The sequence below is a fragment of the Cetorhinus maximus genome, chromosome 7 (genome assembly GCF_964194155.1).
Source record: "Cetorhinus maximus chromosome 7, sCetMax3.hap1.1, whole genome shotgun sequence".
In the NCBI taxonomy this organism is placed as follows: Eukaryota; Metazoa; Chordata; class Chondrichthyes; order Lamniformes; family Cetorhinidae; genus Cetorhinus; species Cetorhinus maximus.
The window spans coordinates 88812045-88831526 of NC_135885.1; the positions used below are offsets into that span (position 1 = coordinate 88812045).

A 19482-nucleotide genomic window follows, 5' to 3' on the forward strand; every position below is an offset into this window, starting at 1 on the left:
GTAAAAACTGAGTTTTTCCTGCAATTTTTGTTTTTGCTTCAGATTTCCAGCATTCGCAGTATTTTGCTTTTAGCTAGGATCTCATGGTGTTGGGGGTAATATATTAGTACGGATAATATGGTATAAAGGGATCTGGGTGTCCTTGTAAATGAATCACGAAAGGTTAGCATTCAGGGACAGCAAATAATTAGGAAGGTAAATGGGACGGAAGGGGATTGAGTGTAAAAGAATGGAAAAGGGCAATGGTGAGATGAAACCTAGAGGTACTCTGTACAGTTTTTGGTTTCCTTGTTAAGGAGAGTATACTTGCATTGGAGGCAATTCAAATAAGGTTCACTAGGCTGATTCCTGATTAATAATGGAAAATGAGGAAATGGTGGATGAATTGAACAGAGATTTTCTGTCTTCCCTGTAGAGGATACAAGTAACATCCCAGAAATAATTTTGACTCAGGTGGTGGAAGGGAGGGAGGAACTAAAAACAATCAATTGCCAGGGAAAGAGTACTGAAAAAAAAATTAGAACTAAAGGCTGACAAGTCCCCAGCTCCTTAAGGACTTCACCCTTGGGGTCTTAAAAGAAGTGGCTGCTGGGATAGCATATGCAATGGTTTTAATTTTCCAAGATTCCCTACATTCTGGAAAGGTTCCATCAGATTGGAAAACACTGAATGTGACTCCCCTTGTCAAGAAAATATGGAAACAGAAAGCAGGAAACTATAGGTCTGTTAACTTAACATCTGTCATAAGGAAAATGGTGGAATCTATTATTAAGGAGGTTTTAGCAGGGCACTTAGAAAATCTCAGTGCAATCGGGCAGAGTCAGCATGGTTTTGTGAAAGGGAAATCACGTTTGACTAATTTATTGGAGTTCTTTTGAGGAAGTAAAAACAACTCAGATGAAAGGGAGCCTTTGGATTTGCTCCAGAGAGCATTTAACTAGGTGCCACATCAAAGGTTACCACACAAAATAGGAGCTCATGGTGTAGGGAGTAACATATTAGCATCGTTAGAGGATTGATTAGCTAATAGGAAACAGAGTAGGCTTAAATGGGTTATTTTCCAGTTGGCAAGATGTGACGAGTGGAGTGCCATAGGGATCAGTGTTGAGGTCTTGACAATTTTTAATATATGTCAATGACTTGGATGAAGGGACCAAATGTATGGTTGCTAAATTTACTGATGATATAAAGAGGTAGGAAAGTAAGTTTTGAAGAGGAGGTAAGGAATCTGCAAAGGGGTATGGTTAGGTTAAGTGAGTGGGCAAAAATTTGGCAGATGGAGTATAAAGTGGAAAAATGTGAAATTGTCCACTTTGGTAGGCAGAATAGAAAAGCAGCATATTATTTAAATGGAGAATGATTACAGAACTCTGCAGTACAGAGGGATCTGGGTGTTCTGGTACATGAATCATAAAAGTTAGTACAGCAAGTGATTAGGAAAGCAAATGGAATGTTGTTTATTGCAAGAGGAATAGAATATTAAAGTAGGGATGTCTTGCTATAGAAGTCCAGGAGGGGGGTTGGTGAGACCACATCTGGAGTACTGTGTACAGTTTGGTCTCCTTATTTAAGAAAGGATATAAATTTGTTAGAAGCAGTTCAGAGAAGGTTCACTCGACTGGGATACCTGGGATGGGGATGTTATGAGGAAAGGTTGGATGGGTTGCGCTGTATCCATTGGAGTTTAGAAGACTGAAAGGTGATCTTATTGATCTTGAGGGGATTTGACTGGGTGGATGCTGAAAGGATGTTCCCCTTGTAGTAGAGACTAGAACTAGGGGATACAGTTTTAAAAATAAGGCATCTCCCATTTAAGACTGTGATGAGTAGAAATTTTGAGGGCTGAGAAGCTTTGGAACACCCTTCCCTAGAGAGCGGTTAAGGCAGGGTCATTGAATATTTTTTAGGCAGATGTACATATATTCTCGACTAACAAAGGAGTAATTGATTATCGGGGATAATTGGGAATGTGGAGTTGAGTCCACACTCTGATCAGCCATGATCTTATTGAATGGCAGAACAGACTCAAGGGGCCGAATGGCCTACTGCTGCTCCTAATTTGTATTCACTTGAGCTTTTTTTTGGAGTTTTTATACTTCTTGACAGAAAATTGCACTTAACTATTTTCAATTCACGTAGTTTTTCAGTTTGGACCTGGGGAAAATCGATCCGAAGATGCAATCATGATGAATACACCAGTGGTTAAAGGTGCTATGGAAATGGGTTTTGATCGAAGACTTGTGAAGCAGACTGTCCAAAGAAAAATCCTTACAAGTGGAGAGAATTACAAATCTGTTATAGAGCTTGTGACTGACTTGCTGAATGCTGAAGATGAAGAAAGGCAAGAAAACAGAGAAAGAAAACTGGAAGAAGTGGCTGAAGGTATGTATTAATAATAATATGCATATGGATAAGAGCAAAGGCAGGTTTAGTCTTGGCTGTGAAATTCCCGTTATCCTCCTGGACGTCAATCCAGACTCAAGCTTTAATAAGTTGTTGAGTAAGAGTGGCTGGCAACTATAAAAATGTACTTCAGTAGGGAAGTGACGCCTTCAGAAAATGAGGAAGGAATATGGGTAAGAGCAGGAGAAACAAAAAAATCGTTTTCGAGTGTTAGGATTAAATATTGCAAGCTGTTCAGTTCTGTGCACTGCATATGACCTATTTTTGGTCTTTGGGAGCTGTCAACTAACCAGTCATGAAGTTATTGGTGTTCTGGTGCAGAAAATTGAGTGGTTGAGTTTGATACAGCCATTTGAAAAATCTGGCTTTTGTTTTTAGGTAACAACCTACTAATTTGTAAATACAGAGCTTTTTGTTTTTTGAAAAAATGTAATTGCTGGAAATCTAAAACAAAAAACTGATCTTGATGGAAATGTAGAGTAGGTTAGTCAGCCTTTAAGGTTTGAAGTACATGCTGAAATTTTGGTGAGCATCCCTGGCAGAACTGGAAAATGGATAAATGGATGCAGGGGGAAACATACTCCAATTGCCTCTTCAGGTATTGTTTTTTTTCTCCCCCTTGCTTTTCTCTCATTTATATAAAATGCTTGCTCCTTTACAGTGCCAAAGAAGGGTCCTGCCAAAAATTGTGCATTTGATTATAGTTGAGATTTTATCTATAAAGCTTCCTATATTTTCAGTTATCTTTCTAGTCTTGGTAAATTGGAACTTTGATTTTTTTTTTCTGTTGCATTTGGATCTAAGTTTTTCTGTTCTGTACTGTCTCTTCAGTCAGAGAATTTACATGTTGTTCAGAACACACGAAGGAATGTGTCTGGCTAAGAAAGCTCCTTCTAACATGAAATTAATATCAGGAGATAGTGCCTCTATCAATTGAATGAGTATTCTTTTGTATGTATATATAAAATTTTATTGGGGGACACAATACTTGCTTTTAGTAACCTAACATTTGTTTGCATATGTTATGGTGCATTTAGAAATCTTAATTTTTATTTCTTTCAAAATGTTATTTGCATTGGTACAAAGTCAATAGATATATTCCTTCAGTTCCATTAACTTTCTTACTATACTGTTGGAGGTGGGTGCAGAAACTGATTTCTAGTATTTTGAAGACTCATTTTTCAAAGGGATGGATTATTTGCATGATGCGCAGTTCCCATTCAAAGCAGTTGAAAGAATCTATTGTGTTGTTGCCAAATTGCAATATGACTCAATGGAATTTATTGCAAAAGAGGTTTCAGTAAACTAATTATCATTGCTTCCCCTTCCACTTTCTAGAACAAATTAATGAAAAATCAGCAAATTCTGAATAACTCTTTCCCCTTTGCAGGTGATGTATTGCTACTGAAGAAAAATAGTGTTGCTTTGAGTCAGAATTTGACAAATATAGCACCCTTGCTTGCCGATCTAGAAACACGATCCTTAATAAATAAAATGGAAAGTGAAATGATCAAACAAAAGCCTCAGACGCATGAACAAGCCAGAGAACTACTCGATACAGTAATTCGCAAGGGAAATGCAGTAGCTGAAGCATTTAGAGATGTCCTTTTGGTACATGAACCGGAATTGCATGAAAAATTATATGGTAAGTAATTCACTGTCTTGTTTAGTATTGTTCAATCCCATGTCAAACTAGGACCTTCGTTGAAATAGCAAAACTGCCAGCAAATAGGTTTTTTGTGTATTAGTAGTGGCTTATGTTGTCTGAAGACTTAAATTATACATGAAACATATAACCATTAACCGATGGCAGTTGTAAATAGGAATTTAAAATGCATCTAGTACAACTTTAATCAGCTTAGTTTTTAAACATTATTTAATGCTTTAATTCACATTCCAAACTATGTTCTGAGGGTACATTGGCTTTTTCGTCTTGCAAATTATGCACAGCCCATATGGTGGAGTTAAAAAATAACAAGGGGAAGAAGGTGGGAGTAGTCTATAGGCTCTCTGTAGGACAGAGAATAAATCAGGAGATAATGAGGGGCATGTAAAAAAGGCAGTACATTAATCATGGATGACTTTAGCCCTCATGTAGATTGGGAAAATGAAATTGGCAGAGGTAGCCATGAATAAGAATTCATAGTGTATTTGGCACAGTTTCTTTGAACGATGTTGTGGATTCAACAAGGGATCAGGCTATTTTGGGTCTGGTAATGTGTAACGAGGCAGGTTTAATAAATGATCTGAGTAAAAGATCCCCTAGGAAACAGTGACCATAACCTGGTAGAATTTAGTATTCAGTTTGAGAGTGAGAAATGGTGGGTCAGAAAGAACATTGCTAAACTTTAAATAAAGGTAATTACAAAGGAATGAGGGCAGAGTTGGCTGGAGTGGACTGGGAAAGGAGTTTAGCAGAAAACAGTTGATGAACAATGGTAGACGTTTAAGAAAGTAGTTCATGACTCATAACAAAGATATATCCCAGTGAGGAAGAAGGATTCTAGGAAGGGGATAAACAAACCATGGTTAACCAAGGAATTTAAGGAATAGTATCAAATTGAAAGAAAAGACATACAATGTGGCAAAGATTAGTGGTAAGCCAGAGGATTGAGAGAGTTTTAAAAACCAACAAAGGATGACCAAAAAAATAATAGAGGGAGAAAATAAACTGAGGGTGAACTAGCAAGTAATATAAAATCAGACAGTAAGAGTTTCTTTAAATATATTAAAAAATAAGAGAGGTCAAAACGAACATAGGCCCCTTAGAGAATGAGGCTGGGGAAATAATGGGGAACCAGGAAATGGCAGAGGAGTTGAATAAATACTGTGCATCAGTCTTCACTGTAGAAGACACTAATAGCATTCCAAAAATACTAAATAATCAAGGGGCAAAGTCGGGGATGGGGGTGCACGGAGGAAATAATTACAATACTATAACTAGAGAAACTAATGGCCGACAAATCCACTGGACCTGATGGGTTGCATCCTAGGATATTAAATGAAGTAGCTACAGAGATGATGGATACACGAGTAGTAATCTTCCAAGAATCCTTAGATTCTGGTAAAGTCCTGGAGGATTGGAAAACTGCCAATGTAACACCCTTATTCAAAAAGGGAGGGAGACAAAAAGCAGGTAACTATAGGCCAGTTAGCTTAACATCTGTCATTGGAAAATGTTGGCCAGCATGGCTTTATGAAGGGGAAATCATGCCTGGCAAGTTTATTAGAATCCTTTGAGGAGGTAACAAGCAGGATGGATAAAAGAGAACCATTAGTTGTAATATATTTGGATTTCCAAAAGGCGTTCGATAACATACTGCTCATAAGGACACTGAATAAGATAAGAGCTCATGGTGTTGGGGGTAGTAAATTAGCATGGATAGAGGATTGGCTAATTAATAGAAAACAGAGTTGGGATAAGGGGGCATTTTCATGATGGCAACATGTAACTAGTGGAGTGCCACAGGGATCAGTGCTGCAGCCACAATTATTGACAATATATGTTAATGACTTGGATATAGGAAGTGAATGTACTATTACTAAGTTTGCAGATGACCCAAAAATAAGTGGGAAGGCAAGCAGTGAGGATGACAGAGTCTACAGAGGATTATAGATGCGTGTTAAGTGAGTGGGCAAAAACTTCATAGATGGAATATAATGTGGGAAAATGTGAGGTTATGCATTCTGACAGGAAGAATAGAGGAGTTGAATATTATTTAAATGGAAAAAGACTGAAGAAATCTGCAGCATAGAGACTTGGGAGTCCTTTTGCATGAATCACAAAGCTAGCCTACAAGTTCAGCAGGCAATAGGTAAGGCAAATGGAATGTTGGTCTTTTATTTCAAAGTGAATGGAGTATAAAAATAGGGAAGTCTTGCTAAAACTATATAAAACACTAGTTAGACCACATCTAAAATACTGTGAACAGTATTAGTTACCTTATCTAAGGAAAGATATACTGGCATTGGAGGCAGTCCTGAGAAGGTTCACTAAGTTGATTCTGGGCATGGAGGGATTTTCTAATGAGGAGAGGTTGAGTAGGTTGGGCCTGTGCTCATTGGAGTTTAGAAGAATGAGAGGTGACCTTATTGAAACATTTTAAGATTCTTAGGGGACTTGACAGGGTAGATGCTGAGAGGTTGTTTTCCCTTGTGGGAGACAGTGTTTAGGACCAGAGGGCATAATTTCAGTAAGGGGTCATCCATTTAAAACAGATGAGGAATTTCTTCTCTCGGAGGGTAATGAATCTGTGGAATTCTTTACAGTAGAGGGCTGTAGAGGCTGGGTTAAGTATATTCAAGGCTGAGATAGACTGATTTTTTTAATCAGTAAGGGAATCGAGGCTTATGGGAAAAGGCAGGAAAGTGGAGTTGAGGGTTATCAGATCAGCTATGATCTCATTGAATGGTAGTGCAGACTCAATGAGCTGAATGGCCTACTTCTGTTCCTACGTCTTATGGCCTATTCCTGCTGCTGAGAAAAAGGGTAAATGATCCAGTTCTTTGGAGAATCATGGCTATGTTGTCCTCTTTGAACAGTTCTCCTCCAACTTCACTCACTCCTTCCAAATAAAAGGTGTTACTATGGGTACCCTCATGGGTCCTATCCTTGCTGTTTTGTGGGATGTATGGAACGTTCTTTGTTCCAGTCCTACTCAAGCCCCTCCCTCCCATCTCTTTCCAGTACATTGATTGTCAGTGCCATTTCCTGCTCTCACCCTGAAGTCAGGATCCATTGACTTTGCTTCCAATGTGCAGTATAATACATTGGAGTACCAAAATGGACCGTGGATATTCCTGGCAGTTGTAATTTTTAACTAGCGAGAAGTTGACTATATAGGGTTGTTGCTGTCAAGATGTTTGCTTGTATAACTGATTAGTACCAGAATATGTATATTTTTGTTTTTTTTTAAAAGTGAGGTTTGTTCCAGACTGAACACTCCTTCCAAGTGAATAAAGGGCATGGGGCTGTGTGGATGCAAACTTCGATAAGTGATGGCAAAAAGTTGCGGTAACTGTTTCAAATTGGAGGGAAATGTAAAGTTGTGTCCCCTAGGGGCTGGTTTTGGGACCACTACCTTTTTAAAAAAAACAAATAAATTTTACTTGGGTGTAAAAGATATAGGCCAGAATTTTCCCGTCTGCGATTGGGGGCGGGGCCCACTCACCGACAGGAAGATGACGTCGGGAGGAACCCCCGACATCATCCTGGTTCATTTAAATGTTGAGGAAGGCGGGCGGACATCGAAATCACCTGTCCGCCCGCCGACCTATCAATGGACAATTAAGGCCATTGACAGGCTAATTAAGATCATTAAAGACCCTGCCCATCCAACCTTAAGGTTGGCGGGCAGACCAGGAGTCCCAGCAGGCTTCTGATAATATGTGAAACCTCATCCACTGGCGGGATGAGGTTTCATGTCCGTTTTTAAAAAGTTTAATAAAGTTTGTCCTTTTTATTAACATGTCCCATCTCGTGTGACATTGTCACATGAGGGGGACATGTTAATTTTTATATTTTTCCATTTTTAATGTTTTTTTACACTGTCAGTGATCTACCTGAGACACCATTTAGTCTCAGGGAGCAGTGCGCTCTTTCTCACACATGCGCGAAAGAGCGCATTTTGACGGATGGGGAATCCCTCTACCCCCCCCAGCGCTTCCTGTCGGCAGGCCGCCCACTCAAAATGGCGGCGGGCCCCGTTTCGGCGGAGGAGTTTGGCTGCCCACCTGCCGCTGAGCTGGTGGGGCCCGCCCATCAAGGTAAGAATTCTGGCCATAACTTCAATGACCTAAAATGTGGTTATGTAGCAACAATGAAGAAGATTGTAACAGACTTCAGGAGAATGTAGACTGATGGAAGTGTGTAGACACATGGCAGATAAAATTTAATGCAGAGAAGGATGAATTGAGTTGTTTTGGCAAAAAGAATGAAAAGGGTCAATATAAACTGAATGGTACAATTTTGGAATGGATCTAGGAACCAAGAGACCTGAGGAGGTACATACATAAGTTGAGAAGCCTGTGAAAAGGTACACAGGATCCTTTGGCTTTATAAACAGGGGAATAGAATACAAAAGCAAGGAAGAAATGTTTATAAATCACAGCTGTAGCATTGAGAATAATTCTGGGCACCACATTTTGGGAAGGCTTCAGAGGGTAAAGAGGAGATTTACGAAAATGATGCCAGACAGTAAATTCTTCAGTTATCTGGAGAGATCTGAGAATCTGGGTTGCTGTTCGAGCAGGGAAGTTAAGAGGAAATTTGATAAGTGTTCAAAATCTTGAAGGGATTTGGTAAGAATAAGTAAGGAAACTGTATCCAATGGTAAAAGGTTTGGTAACCAGAGGACACAGATTTAAGGTCACTGGTAAAAGAATCAGAGGCAACATGAGGCGGGGGGGGAATTTCAGACAGTGAGTTGTTAGGATCTGAAATATACTGACAAAGCGTGAAGGAAGCAGATTCAATTCCAACTTTCGAAAGGGATAAATACTTAAAGGAAAAATTTGCATGGTTATTGGTAAAAAGCATAGGAGTGGAACTAATTGTATAGCTTTTTCAAAGAGCCAGACCAGGCTTAAATGAGCCAATGGCACCCTCCTGTGTTGTAACATGCTATGATTCTATGAAAATGATCATTTCCTCTTGCCCGTTTTTCCTTTTTTGGTTGGTTTGATTTGGCCAGAATATTAATTATTTGAATGCTTGAAATGTAAAATAAAAACAGAATGCTGGAAATACACATCTGGCAGCGTCTATGGAGAGAGAAACTGAGTTAATGTTTTAGTCTGTGACCTTTCAATGGAACTGGGGAAAGTTTAAAATTAAGTTTTTTGAGCCTGTTCCTGCCTCACTGAACGATTTGTTTCTCCCCTTGTCCAATCTCTTCCTACATACAACTGTGACTCCTCTGATGCCCTGAGTCACAGTTTCCAGTTTCCTGGCCCTAATCACATCCAATCTCTCTTTACCTTCATACCCCACCAGGATGGTCTGAGAGCTCTCCACTTATTCCTTGAATAGAGACCTAACTGGTCTCCATCTCCCACCAACTTTCTCACCTGACAACTTGTTCTCTCATTCAACAACTTCTCCCATCAGCTCCACTCACTTCTTCCAAATAAAAGGTGTTACCATGGGTACCCCTGTGGGTCCTACCTCTGCTTAGCTTTTTGTGGGGTGAATGGAACATTCTTTGTTCCGGTTCTACTTGGCGGGGGCGGGGAGGGGGGGGGGGGGGGGGGGCCTCCCCCACCTCTTCTCCAGTACATTGATTGTGCCTGTGGCATTTCTTGCACTTGCTCTGAAGTCAGAGTTCATTGACTTCCAATTTCCACCCATCTCTCACTTTACACAGTCCATCTGCCACTCTTTCTCTGATCCGCAACTTCTGTGTCTCCATTTCTGGGAATAGACCGTCGACCAATATTCACTATAAGCCATTGACACCTACAGCTACCTTACACTTCCTCATGCCTGTTTCTTGTGAAGACTCTCCCATTCTCCCAGTTTCTCCATCACATCTGTTTGGATGATGAAAGCTTTCATGCTAGTGCTTCCGATATGTCATCTTTTTTCCCCAACCGTGGTTGACAGGGTCCTCAACTGTGTCCGTTTCAGTTTCTCTCACTTTTATGTTCTCACCCCCTTCCTCTTAGAACCATGATAAGGTTCCCCTTGTCCTCACCTTCCACCCCACCAGCCTCCATATTCAACGGATCATCCTACACAATGTCAACACCAAACACATCTTCCCCTCCCCTTTCAACGTTCCATTCTCTCTGCAGTATCCTGGTCCACCCTCCCTTTTCGTTCACACAAAGTCTTGCATTTCTAACTTTTCCCAGTTGTGATGAAAGGTCAAAAACTTGAAATGTTAACTCTGTTTCTCTCTCCAGAGAGGCTGCAAGATCTGTAGTGTTTACAGTATTTTCTGTTTATTATTCATAAGTATTTTGCACTCTGGAATAAAATAATGGCTTTAGTTCTAATTTCCCTAGTCTAATCTGTTGGTACACTGTATATTTTAAGTTTTCACTTGAACATCTCAATTCTATAATTATTTTGAACTGGATTGCTAATCACTATCTAGAACACCCTCTGACTGTTAGCTCTTTGATAAACTGACATGACATAATTTTGCATAACTAGAGACATGCAGTCCCATTAGTGTTTTAACAAACTCTTGTGCACTATTTGGGTAACTGAAATTCTTCCACCACCCATTCCACAATTTTGGGTTCTTGCTCATCCAGGTTTCTAGAAACCTTTTTCTCTTCTGTTCGCTACTGTTTAGTGTTTCTGTTGCATTGTTATGTGGAACCTATAACACAGAAACAGCTCTTTTGATCCAAGTGTTCTATACTGGTGCCTGTAATCCACGCCGGCCCCTTCCCACTCTAAATATTTCTCACTATTGTGCCCCTTGCCTTGATTTACACATCAAGCTTGCCCTTCAATGCATCAGTATTGTTTATTTCAACCATTCCATGTGACAGTGAACTCTACACTCATATCACTCTAAAGCAATTCCTCCTCAATTCTTTGATTATTCAGTGTAATGTATAATGTTTCTGCTATGTTTTCATCTTGCTCACTATATTGTTCCTGCGTTTTGGGGGAGTTCATCAGTACACCCATTTTAGTTTTTGTGGGGATTGGTGGATGGGTAATGAATTGTTTTAAGTAATTCATTCCCCTCTCTTGACTAAGGTGGCATTGATGTAGCAGAAATTGGCTCTCTACTCACCTGAGTTGCTTTTTTGCAAGGCATTCTGAAGCATTCTTGAGCAGCTTAATTTGGGAATGTGGAAATCAGGATTTCAAACTTAGATGAAGAATGATCTGAAGACAAAAATTAGTATTGGCTGGATCATTCTGTATGGCAGGGAAAAATTTGAAATGAAAGAGGGGGGTGGGTGGTGTTTTAAATAAGTATCTGCATATTGAAAGCATTCCTGTGCTTCACTTTGCTTTAAGCTTGTATCCAAGCAATTATTCCATGTAGTTTCATGCATGTAGTTTAAAAGAACTAAGTACATGTAGGATAATCATTTGACTCTCTTCTCATAGCTTTTAGAAAGCATTTAGGCAATTCAATTTCAAGTTGGAGTATTTAGTTAGAGTTCAAATCAATCCTGTGAATCTGACTTGATCCAAATTTTCATCCAGATTTATATCTTGTCCTTGGGGTGGGGCTTCACTATGTGCAACATTAACAGTTACTTTTAAGGTATTTTCCTTGTTCCTAGACAGTGGTCATTGCAACTGAGAATTTAGTATAAATGTTTATTTGAAAAATAATTCAATTGTTCAGTGCATTGTGTTATGACACAGCCAATGGTTAATGCTGAGCTGCTCAAATCCTAGAGGGAAACTTGAAATAGCTGTCACAACTAATATTCAATTTGTATAACTTTCAAGATGCATGCTTTGAAATCAGTAGTAATAAGACCACCAAGTCTTATGGTTTTATAAAATTATATTAAACACTTATTAATAGAGAAATGGTTTTAAATATGTACATAGATCTACATAAATTATGACTGATAACTTCTAAATCCCCCTAATCAATCTAACTCCCAGTTACACTTTTGTTAAGGCAACAGTAAGACACAGATTTTAAAAGACTCAGGCAAGAAACATGATACCCTGAACAAGTCGAATTCTAAGTGGGTTTTCTTAACTTCAGCTCTTTGAAGCCAGCAGTTTGAGGCATGGATGCTGAAGGCTTTTCACACACTTTTAAGATCTTAAAATGCCTTCCCTATCAAACAGCCTTCTCTTCTGTTACATATCTTCCTTTTTGAATGTAAATACCCATTGTTTCACTGTCTTTAGACTTTATCCCCCTGATATTACCCTCTCATAGCACTAAGTTTACCAGTAATCTTTGAGAAAAATAAACACATTGTTTCTAAACTTCACCTGGCTAGGTGACACCATTTCACCCCTCCTTTGAAAACAATCTGGTTTATTTCAAAATGCAAATGTTACCTTGATACCTATGTTTTTAAACTTCTCCATGTTTACCTAATTAACATTTCAAACCTAACCCCTCTTCTTAGATCAAAGCACCCAGACTAATTCAATTAAGTCTCACACACACACACACACACATATAGATATATATAGATATAGAGACACATCCCACTATTACTCTATTTAACAATAAATTCCAATAACATTGAGAATTATATCATCTTTACAGTTGTAATACTGTAAAAGTCTGAAGATTTGTTTCTCCCATATAAATAGCTATATTTTAGCAAATATGAACAGAATGCCTTCATGGGGATGAGGGAAATGAAATATCTTGTAACAGGAAATGGTCGAGGCAGAGAGCCTTACAGCTTTTAAGGGAAAACAAAAAAATATACTTGGAACAAGATCCAGGTCTTTGGGAAAGCGCAGAGCTGTGGGGTTGGATTGTATTTCTCTAGCAAAGGCATAATGGGCTAAATTTTTTGTATTGAATTTTGTGGGGAGAGGATAATGGATTATGCAGTTGTGGTCACATTATTCAAAGTGAGACCATTTCCTCCTTGGTGGAATTGTTAAAGCTACTATTGTACAAAATTTACATGAGTTGCTAAAGAAAATTTTGCTTGCCACAATGCCCCTGAGCCTCCCATGTATTTGAATGCACTGTCTATGGTATCAAACTGTACAGGCCAAGAAAACCTCTGTGGCATATGATGAGCTGGTAGATTTTTTTCCCCCCAAAAAATATACTTATGAATAAAGTATCTTAAAGAACATTCCAAAACATTTTAAAACGGTCATTATGGAACGTGCAATAAAATTCAGCTTTTCACCATTGCACTCTTGAGGTGCCTCAATACAATTGCAACATGTGCGATAAATACTATGCACATTCAATGTCTGGTGTAAAGCCTGAGGGGTTCTACACCGTTTTGTCAGTGCACTGTGGCTGAAAGGCCTTAGACAGTGGCTTTTCCCCATTGCGTCTTTGTGGCAGCTGCCCCAAGCTTTAGTGCGTTCCTCAACACATAGTCCTGGACCTTGGAATGTGCCAGTTTGCAACACTGTCATGGGCAACTCATTGCACTGGAAGACCAACAAGTTTCGGGCAAACCAAAGAATGTCTTTCACCGGGTTGATGATTCTCCAGCAACAGTTGACATTTGTCTCCATGAGCATCCCTGGGAACAGATGAGCTGGTAGATTTTGAGAGATCTGTAAGTGGCTTCAGTGACCCTGGGCCAGGGAAGGGAAATGAATTGCCTAGATTCTTTATTAATGATTTTTCTTACTCATGTACTTAAAAATGACATTGTGGGTATGGATCATTCCAGAATGTGATGTATTTTTCCCACCCTCCGTTCCCCTAAATTGATGCTTACTGTATTAACTCACTAGAAGAATTGCCCCTTGTTATCACAGCATGCTTTAAATCATTCAAGGGATAGGAAGAGATGGCATTTGAAACTCATCATACAATAACTGCTTAAAATTGCACTTATGAAATGAGTTCATGCAGTTCTCCATCATTTTTGGCTGACTCTCCTATTGCTCAGCTCCATGGTGTACTGCCTTGTAAAGTTCTAATCCTAGCTGTCAACATGCAGGAAATGCATTTTTATCGATGTGCAACAACAGGCAGAAAAGCTAGTGACTCATTTTTTTAAGGATCCTTTTCTGTACTGTCCCTTGTCCAAATCTTGCTGACCTACTCTGGAATTCTACCCCCCATCAAAGTATTAGATTTTGAAATCCCCTTGTTCTTCAACTCCCTCCATTTTCTTATCATACCCTATGTCTGCAACTTCCTCCAATACATTCCAGTCTTTTGAATCTGCCATTCTGTGTATCCTTCTCCCAACATACATCCCAATTCCCCCCACATATTTTGTAGGACCTTCAGCTAACTCTGCCACCTTCCCTAACCCCTGATGCCTTTCTATACCTTTAAAACCCCTTTTTGTTGCTCATTTTTGGAAGAACAAACTTTCAGTCACTTTTTTTAACTCTCCCACCACTGACCAGGATCAGCTTCCCCCTCGCCAACCTCCCTCACTCCCCAAACTGCATATAAGAAACTTTTGGGATGCTTTCTGCATTATGAAAATAACGCATCTCTATATTTATCTATCTTGTATATCAAGTTTGTGCGCAAATTTGTTGTTGCACTGTTTACTATATATAATAGTCTCTGATCTATTTTATGTTTCAGTTCAAAAAAGTTTGCCTTATTCAGCATCATCAGATATGATGGGTAAGTTATTTCTTCCTTCTATACCACCCCCTTCCTGTTGGTGCATAAATATAGTTTTATCTAATTATAAACTGAATTTATAAGCAAAACATTATATTTTTAAATCTATTGTAACAGCTGTATTAAGACCGGGTGGGGGGGTGGAAAAATGTTCTTCTGAAGATGTCTCATGTTCCTGGATTAACTAATTTCTTCAGTATGAAAATACTTGTACTGTTAACTTTTGTAATGTTCAGGCAACAAACCTCTAGTGGACCACTGAGCTTTCAGAGCTAACAAAACTTTTATTTTCTTTAGGCTTGACCATGGAAGAGCAATTACGAAGGTTACAGGAAGAAAGAACTTGTAAAGTGTGTATGGACAAGGAGGTCTCGGTTGTGTTTATAATGTGTGGTCATTTGGTTGTTTGTACAGACTGTGCACCTTCCCTTAGGAAGTGCCCAATCTGCCGTGGTACCATCAAAGGAACAGTTAGAACATTCTTGTCCTAGTCCTCCTAACTAACTTAATGATGCAAAATATAGTCAGCCTAGAATGAATACCCTATTCATTGAGAACATCTGAATTCTGATCAGCTTGTTCATAGAAATGGCGTGACCCAAATTACATTCTATAAGGCAAAGTAAACAACTTTTTTATGTAAAGAGCTTAAAAAGTAAAACTTTAATTAGGATTTCTGATAGTAATTGTGTTAATTATAATGCATACTTCAGTTTTATTTTTTATTGAAATCATATATATGTTAATGAACTATAGAAAATCATAGGAGAAGTCTTGATTTGAAGTGCAAAATAATGCCATTGTACCTGACTGAATCTAATAGTTCCAGATAATTCATGCATGATTATATTAAAGGCATCAGATAAAAATCTGCCTGGATGCAATCTTGGACAAGGATTTGAAAGGAAACTTATCCGGTAGTTTCACCTACTCAGTAAGCAGAGTCATTTTCAATATAAAACATGGGTTTTATAACAAAACCAAGTAATTATTGTGCTTTGCTGGCTGTTAGATGATTTTGTCATAGGTTCAGTCAGGTACAATGGCATTATTTTGCACTTCAAATCAAGACTTTTCCTATGATAAGTCTTGTATTTTTCTAGTCAATAGCAAATACATTTCAGCAATGGTATAATGGTCTGAAGGAATTTTTGATCCTCTTATCTACAAATGATACATGCAGATTTACTATTGTACAAATGATACATGCAGATTTACTATTGTACAAATTATACATGCAGATTTACTATTGTACAAATTATACATGCAGATTTACTATTGTACAAATTATAAACTATCAGCTATTCTACTGAAAGAAACCTTTTTAAAATTAATTTAGAATGATGGTGACACTGCTTTTACCATGTAGGTGTAAGGTATTAGAATATTATAAATCATCTAACAGCCAGCAAAGCACAATAATTACTTGGTTTTGTTATAAAACCCATGTTTTATATTGAAAATGACTCTGCTTACTGAGTAAGTGAAACTACCGGATAAGTAAAAAGACTAAACAAAAGTATTTTAAATAACTTAAACAGCAACTTCTAAGAACATTTGCGTTACAGTACCCTACAAACTCCAAAGCCATTAAATCAGAGTTGGGCTACCTAAAATTAGCCCACCAGCGACAACTTGGATGAATGTAAATGACCCATCTCCTGAACCATTCACAAAACAACTAGACATCACCTGTGTGTTGAATTGGGTATGGAACAAGGCATTAGACTTAATCATTTTGTACTCTGGCTGAGAAGGGAACTTGTCCAGCCTTAATCTAATCATTTCTAAACCATGGACCTGGAATCAGGTTGCTATGACCATGTTTGTATAACTGGTCAGTTTGTCAGAGGAGATCACCTGATGGGGCAGAATAACCCTCTTTGTGTTTAAGAAACTGGTTTTCTCCAGGTAAGTCTGAAGAGAGGCAGTTATGGTGTGAGACCCGAAAGACCCTGAGTACACATTCTCTCTCAATCCAGCCATCCTGCAAGCCTATGCCCTGCTTGTTTGACCAGCTACACGCTGCGGGCAGTGTCTTAAAAATCAACCCAGCAGTTTCTGACATTGGAAGTAAAGATAAAATCGTCCATCAACATCTTTAAATTGTCTCAGCAAAATCTGGAAAGACCATCGAGCCCAGTCTGAAACTATCCAAGGCATCCATCTACAGGATCTGTATACAACTGACTTTTTTTTGGATTCTTAAACAATTTAACCCTACCCCTTCACTTTGTGACTTACGTGTGTGTGAACTCTAGAATGTATGTGTGAGTGAGAGTTGGAACATTTTTATTGAGTTTGAGAGTCAAGTACAATAAATCCTTTTTAAAAAAAACTTACAAGAAAACCTGTATGTGTGTGCGTTGTTTACAGTCATAGCACTTAAACAGTTAAGCACTTAATGAATTGGCTACCTGTTGTAGTCAGTAAGGAGTGGAGAAAGAAGGGAGCTGATCTACCTCTTCTCACTTGACTGACAGTTTCAAAATGTGACAGTTTAGACTTTGAAGTGTACTTTTGAAAAGTTGTGTGTAATTAGTATATCATTCATTCTCTCCATCTGTGTGTCTCTTTTTGGGGAGAATATATTTCGAAACATTTTACGTAATTTCTCGGCTTGGTGACTGGACTCATAAACCGGTCACTCTGTAATTTACATAAAACCAATTATAAATGTGGATATAGGAATTCATAATGAGGAAGTTGGTGCAAATTATGAGAATCTATTTTTGTAGATGTAAGATTTTGAATAAAATATTGCAGCAAAGAAGGTTGATAAGGGCAATGCTGTTTATGGATTTTCAAAAAGGCATTGATATAGTACCACACACAGACTTGAGCAAAATCCTAGCTCATGAAATAAAAGAGAAAGTAGGCACTTGGATAAGAAATTGGCTGAGTAACAGGAAACAGTAGTGGGTAATCTGTTTTTCAAGTTGGAGGAAGGTTTGTAGTGGAGTTCACTCGGGGTCAGTGTTGGGATCCTTGCTCTTCCTGATCTATATCAATGACCTAGACTGGTGTGCAGGGCATGATTTCAAAATTTGCAGATGATACTAAGATTGGAAACGTCAACTATGAGGATAGTCTTGAACTTCAAAAGCACATAGAGATGTTGGTGGATTGGGCAGACAAGTGGCAGATTAAGTTCAATGCAGAAGGCATTTTGGCAGGAAGAATATGGATAGTATAAAATACAGGGAGAAACTCTAAAGGAGATGCAGGAACTGAGGGACCTCGGTGTATACTTAAGTCATTGAAGATAGTAGGACAGGTTGGGAGAGCAGTTTATGAAGCATAAAGTAACATGGGCTTTATTAATAGGGGCATCGAGTACAAGAGGAGGAGGTGTTGAAATCGTATGACACTAGTTGGACCTCATCTGGAGTACTGTGTCAAATTCTGGGCACTACTTGAGGAAGGATGTGAAGTAATTAGAGAGAGAGAGAGAGTACAGAGGAGATTCACAGGAATGATCCCAGAGATGAAGAACTGTAGCTATGAGGATAGAGTGGAGAGGTTGGGACTGTTTTCCTTGGAGAAAAGAAGGCAGTGAGGAGACTTTATCGAGGTATTCAAGATCCTGAGGGGTATAGACGGGTGAGAAACTTCCCACTCAAGGAAGCATCAAAAACTAAAGGGCACAGATTCAAAATATTTGGCAAGAGGAATAAAAGTGATGAGAGAAATTTTTATTTCACTCAGAGGCTGGTTGGAGTCTGGAACGAACTTCCTGAGAGGATGGTGGAGGCAGGTTTGATTGAGATATTCAAAAGGGAATTGGATTGCTACCTGAAAAGAGAGAATGTGCAAGGTTACAGGGATAAGGCAGGGGAGTGGGACTAGTTAAAATTCACTGGCTTGAAGGAGCCGACTCGATGGCCTCCTGCACTGTAAAGATTGTGATCAGTTGAGTGAATCTTGTCTGAACTGCTAACACATTTAATTCATTTTTAAAATGAGACCAAAACTGTATACAGCATTCCAGATGTTTCAGCAATGTGCTATAAAATGGTAGGAAAATATCCCTACTTTTATACTATTTCCCTTGCAATAAATGGCAACATTCCATTTGCCTTCAAAATCATTTGCTGTACCTGCATACTAATTTTTGATTCATGCAGCAGGACACCAGAACCCCCTTTACAGAGCTTGGATAATCTCCATTTAAATAATACACTGCTTTTCTATTCTTACCAAAGTGGACAATTTCACATTTTCCCACGTTATACTCCATCTGTCAAATTCTTGCCCACTCACTTAACCTATCTATATCTCCAGATTCCTTGCAACCTCTTCACTACTTACTTTCCTATCTATCTATATCATCAGCAAATTTAGCAACCATACATTCATTCATATAAATTATAAATAGTGAGGCACTAGCATTGATTGCCATGACACTCATCACATCTTGCTAAGAGGAAATGGCAGCTGGGGGTCAGTTGGTCTTCTGAGTTGAAAAATTATAGGTGTGAGTACAAAAATCAAGGCTGACACTTTACTGTTGCACTGGTGGAGGTGCCATCTTGTGTATGAGATGTTAAACCAAGGTCCCCTTGCTCAGATGGATGTAAAAGATCTGGCAGTACTATATTGAAGAGTAGGGGAGTTATCACTGATGTGTCAATCAATATCACAAAAACAGATTATTTGGTCATTATCACATTGTGAGAGCTTGCTGTGCATGTACTGACAGCCATGTTTCTGATATTACAAAAGCAACTGCATTTCAAAAAGTACCTCTGGCTATAAAATGCTTTGAGGCATCTAGTTGTTATGAAAAGCACCATATAAATGTAAGACTTTATTTACTAAAGCAATAACTGTA

At 38.7% G+C, this 19482-nt stretch overlaps 1 protein-coding gene across 4 annotated transcripts in view; it reads left to right on the forward strand.

Annotated features, from left to right (window-relative positions):
* birc2 (baculoviral IAP repeat containing 2) overlaps positions 1-17422 on the forward strand; it is a 32638-nt gene extending 15216 nt beyond the window's left edge. For all 4 annotated transcript variants that reach the window (XM_078545826.1, XM_078545830.1, XM_078545828.1 and 1 more), the window contains exons 6-9: positions 2140-2382; positions 3794-4048; positions 14607-14648; positions 14946-17422. In XM_078545826.1, coding sequence (XP_078401952.1) covers positions 2140-2382; positions 3794-4048; positions 14607-14648; positions 14946-15139 — 734 coding nt within the window. In that variant the 3' untranslated portion in view covers positions 15140-17422. The remainder of the gene's footprint in view (positions 1-2139; positions 2383-3793; positions 4049-14606; positions 14649-14945) is intronic.
* Positions 17423-19482: the final 2060 nt, after the last annotated feature.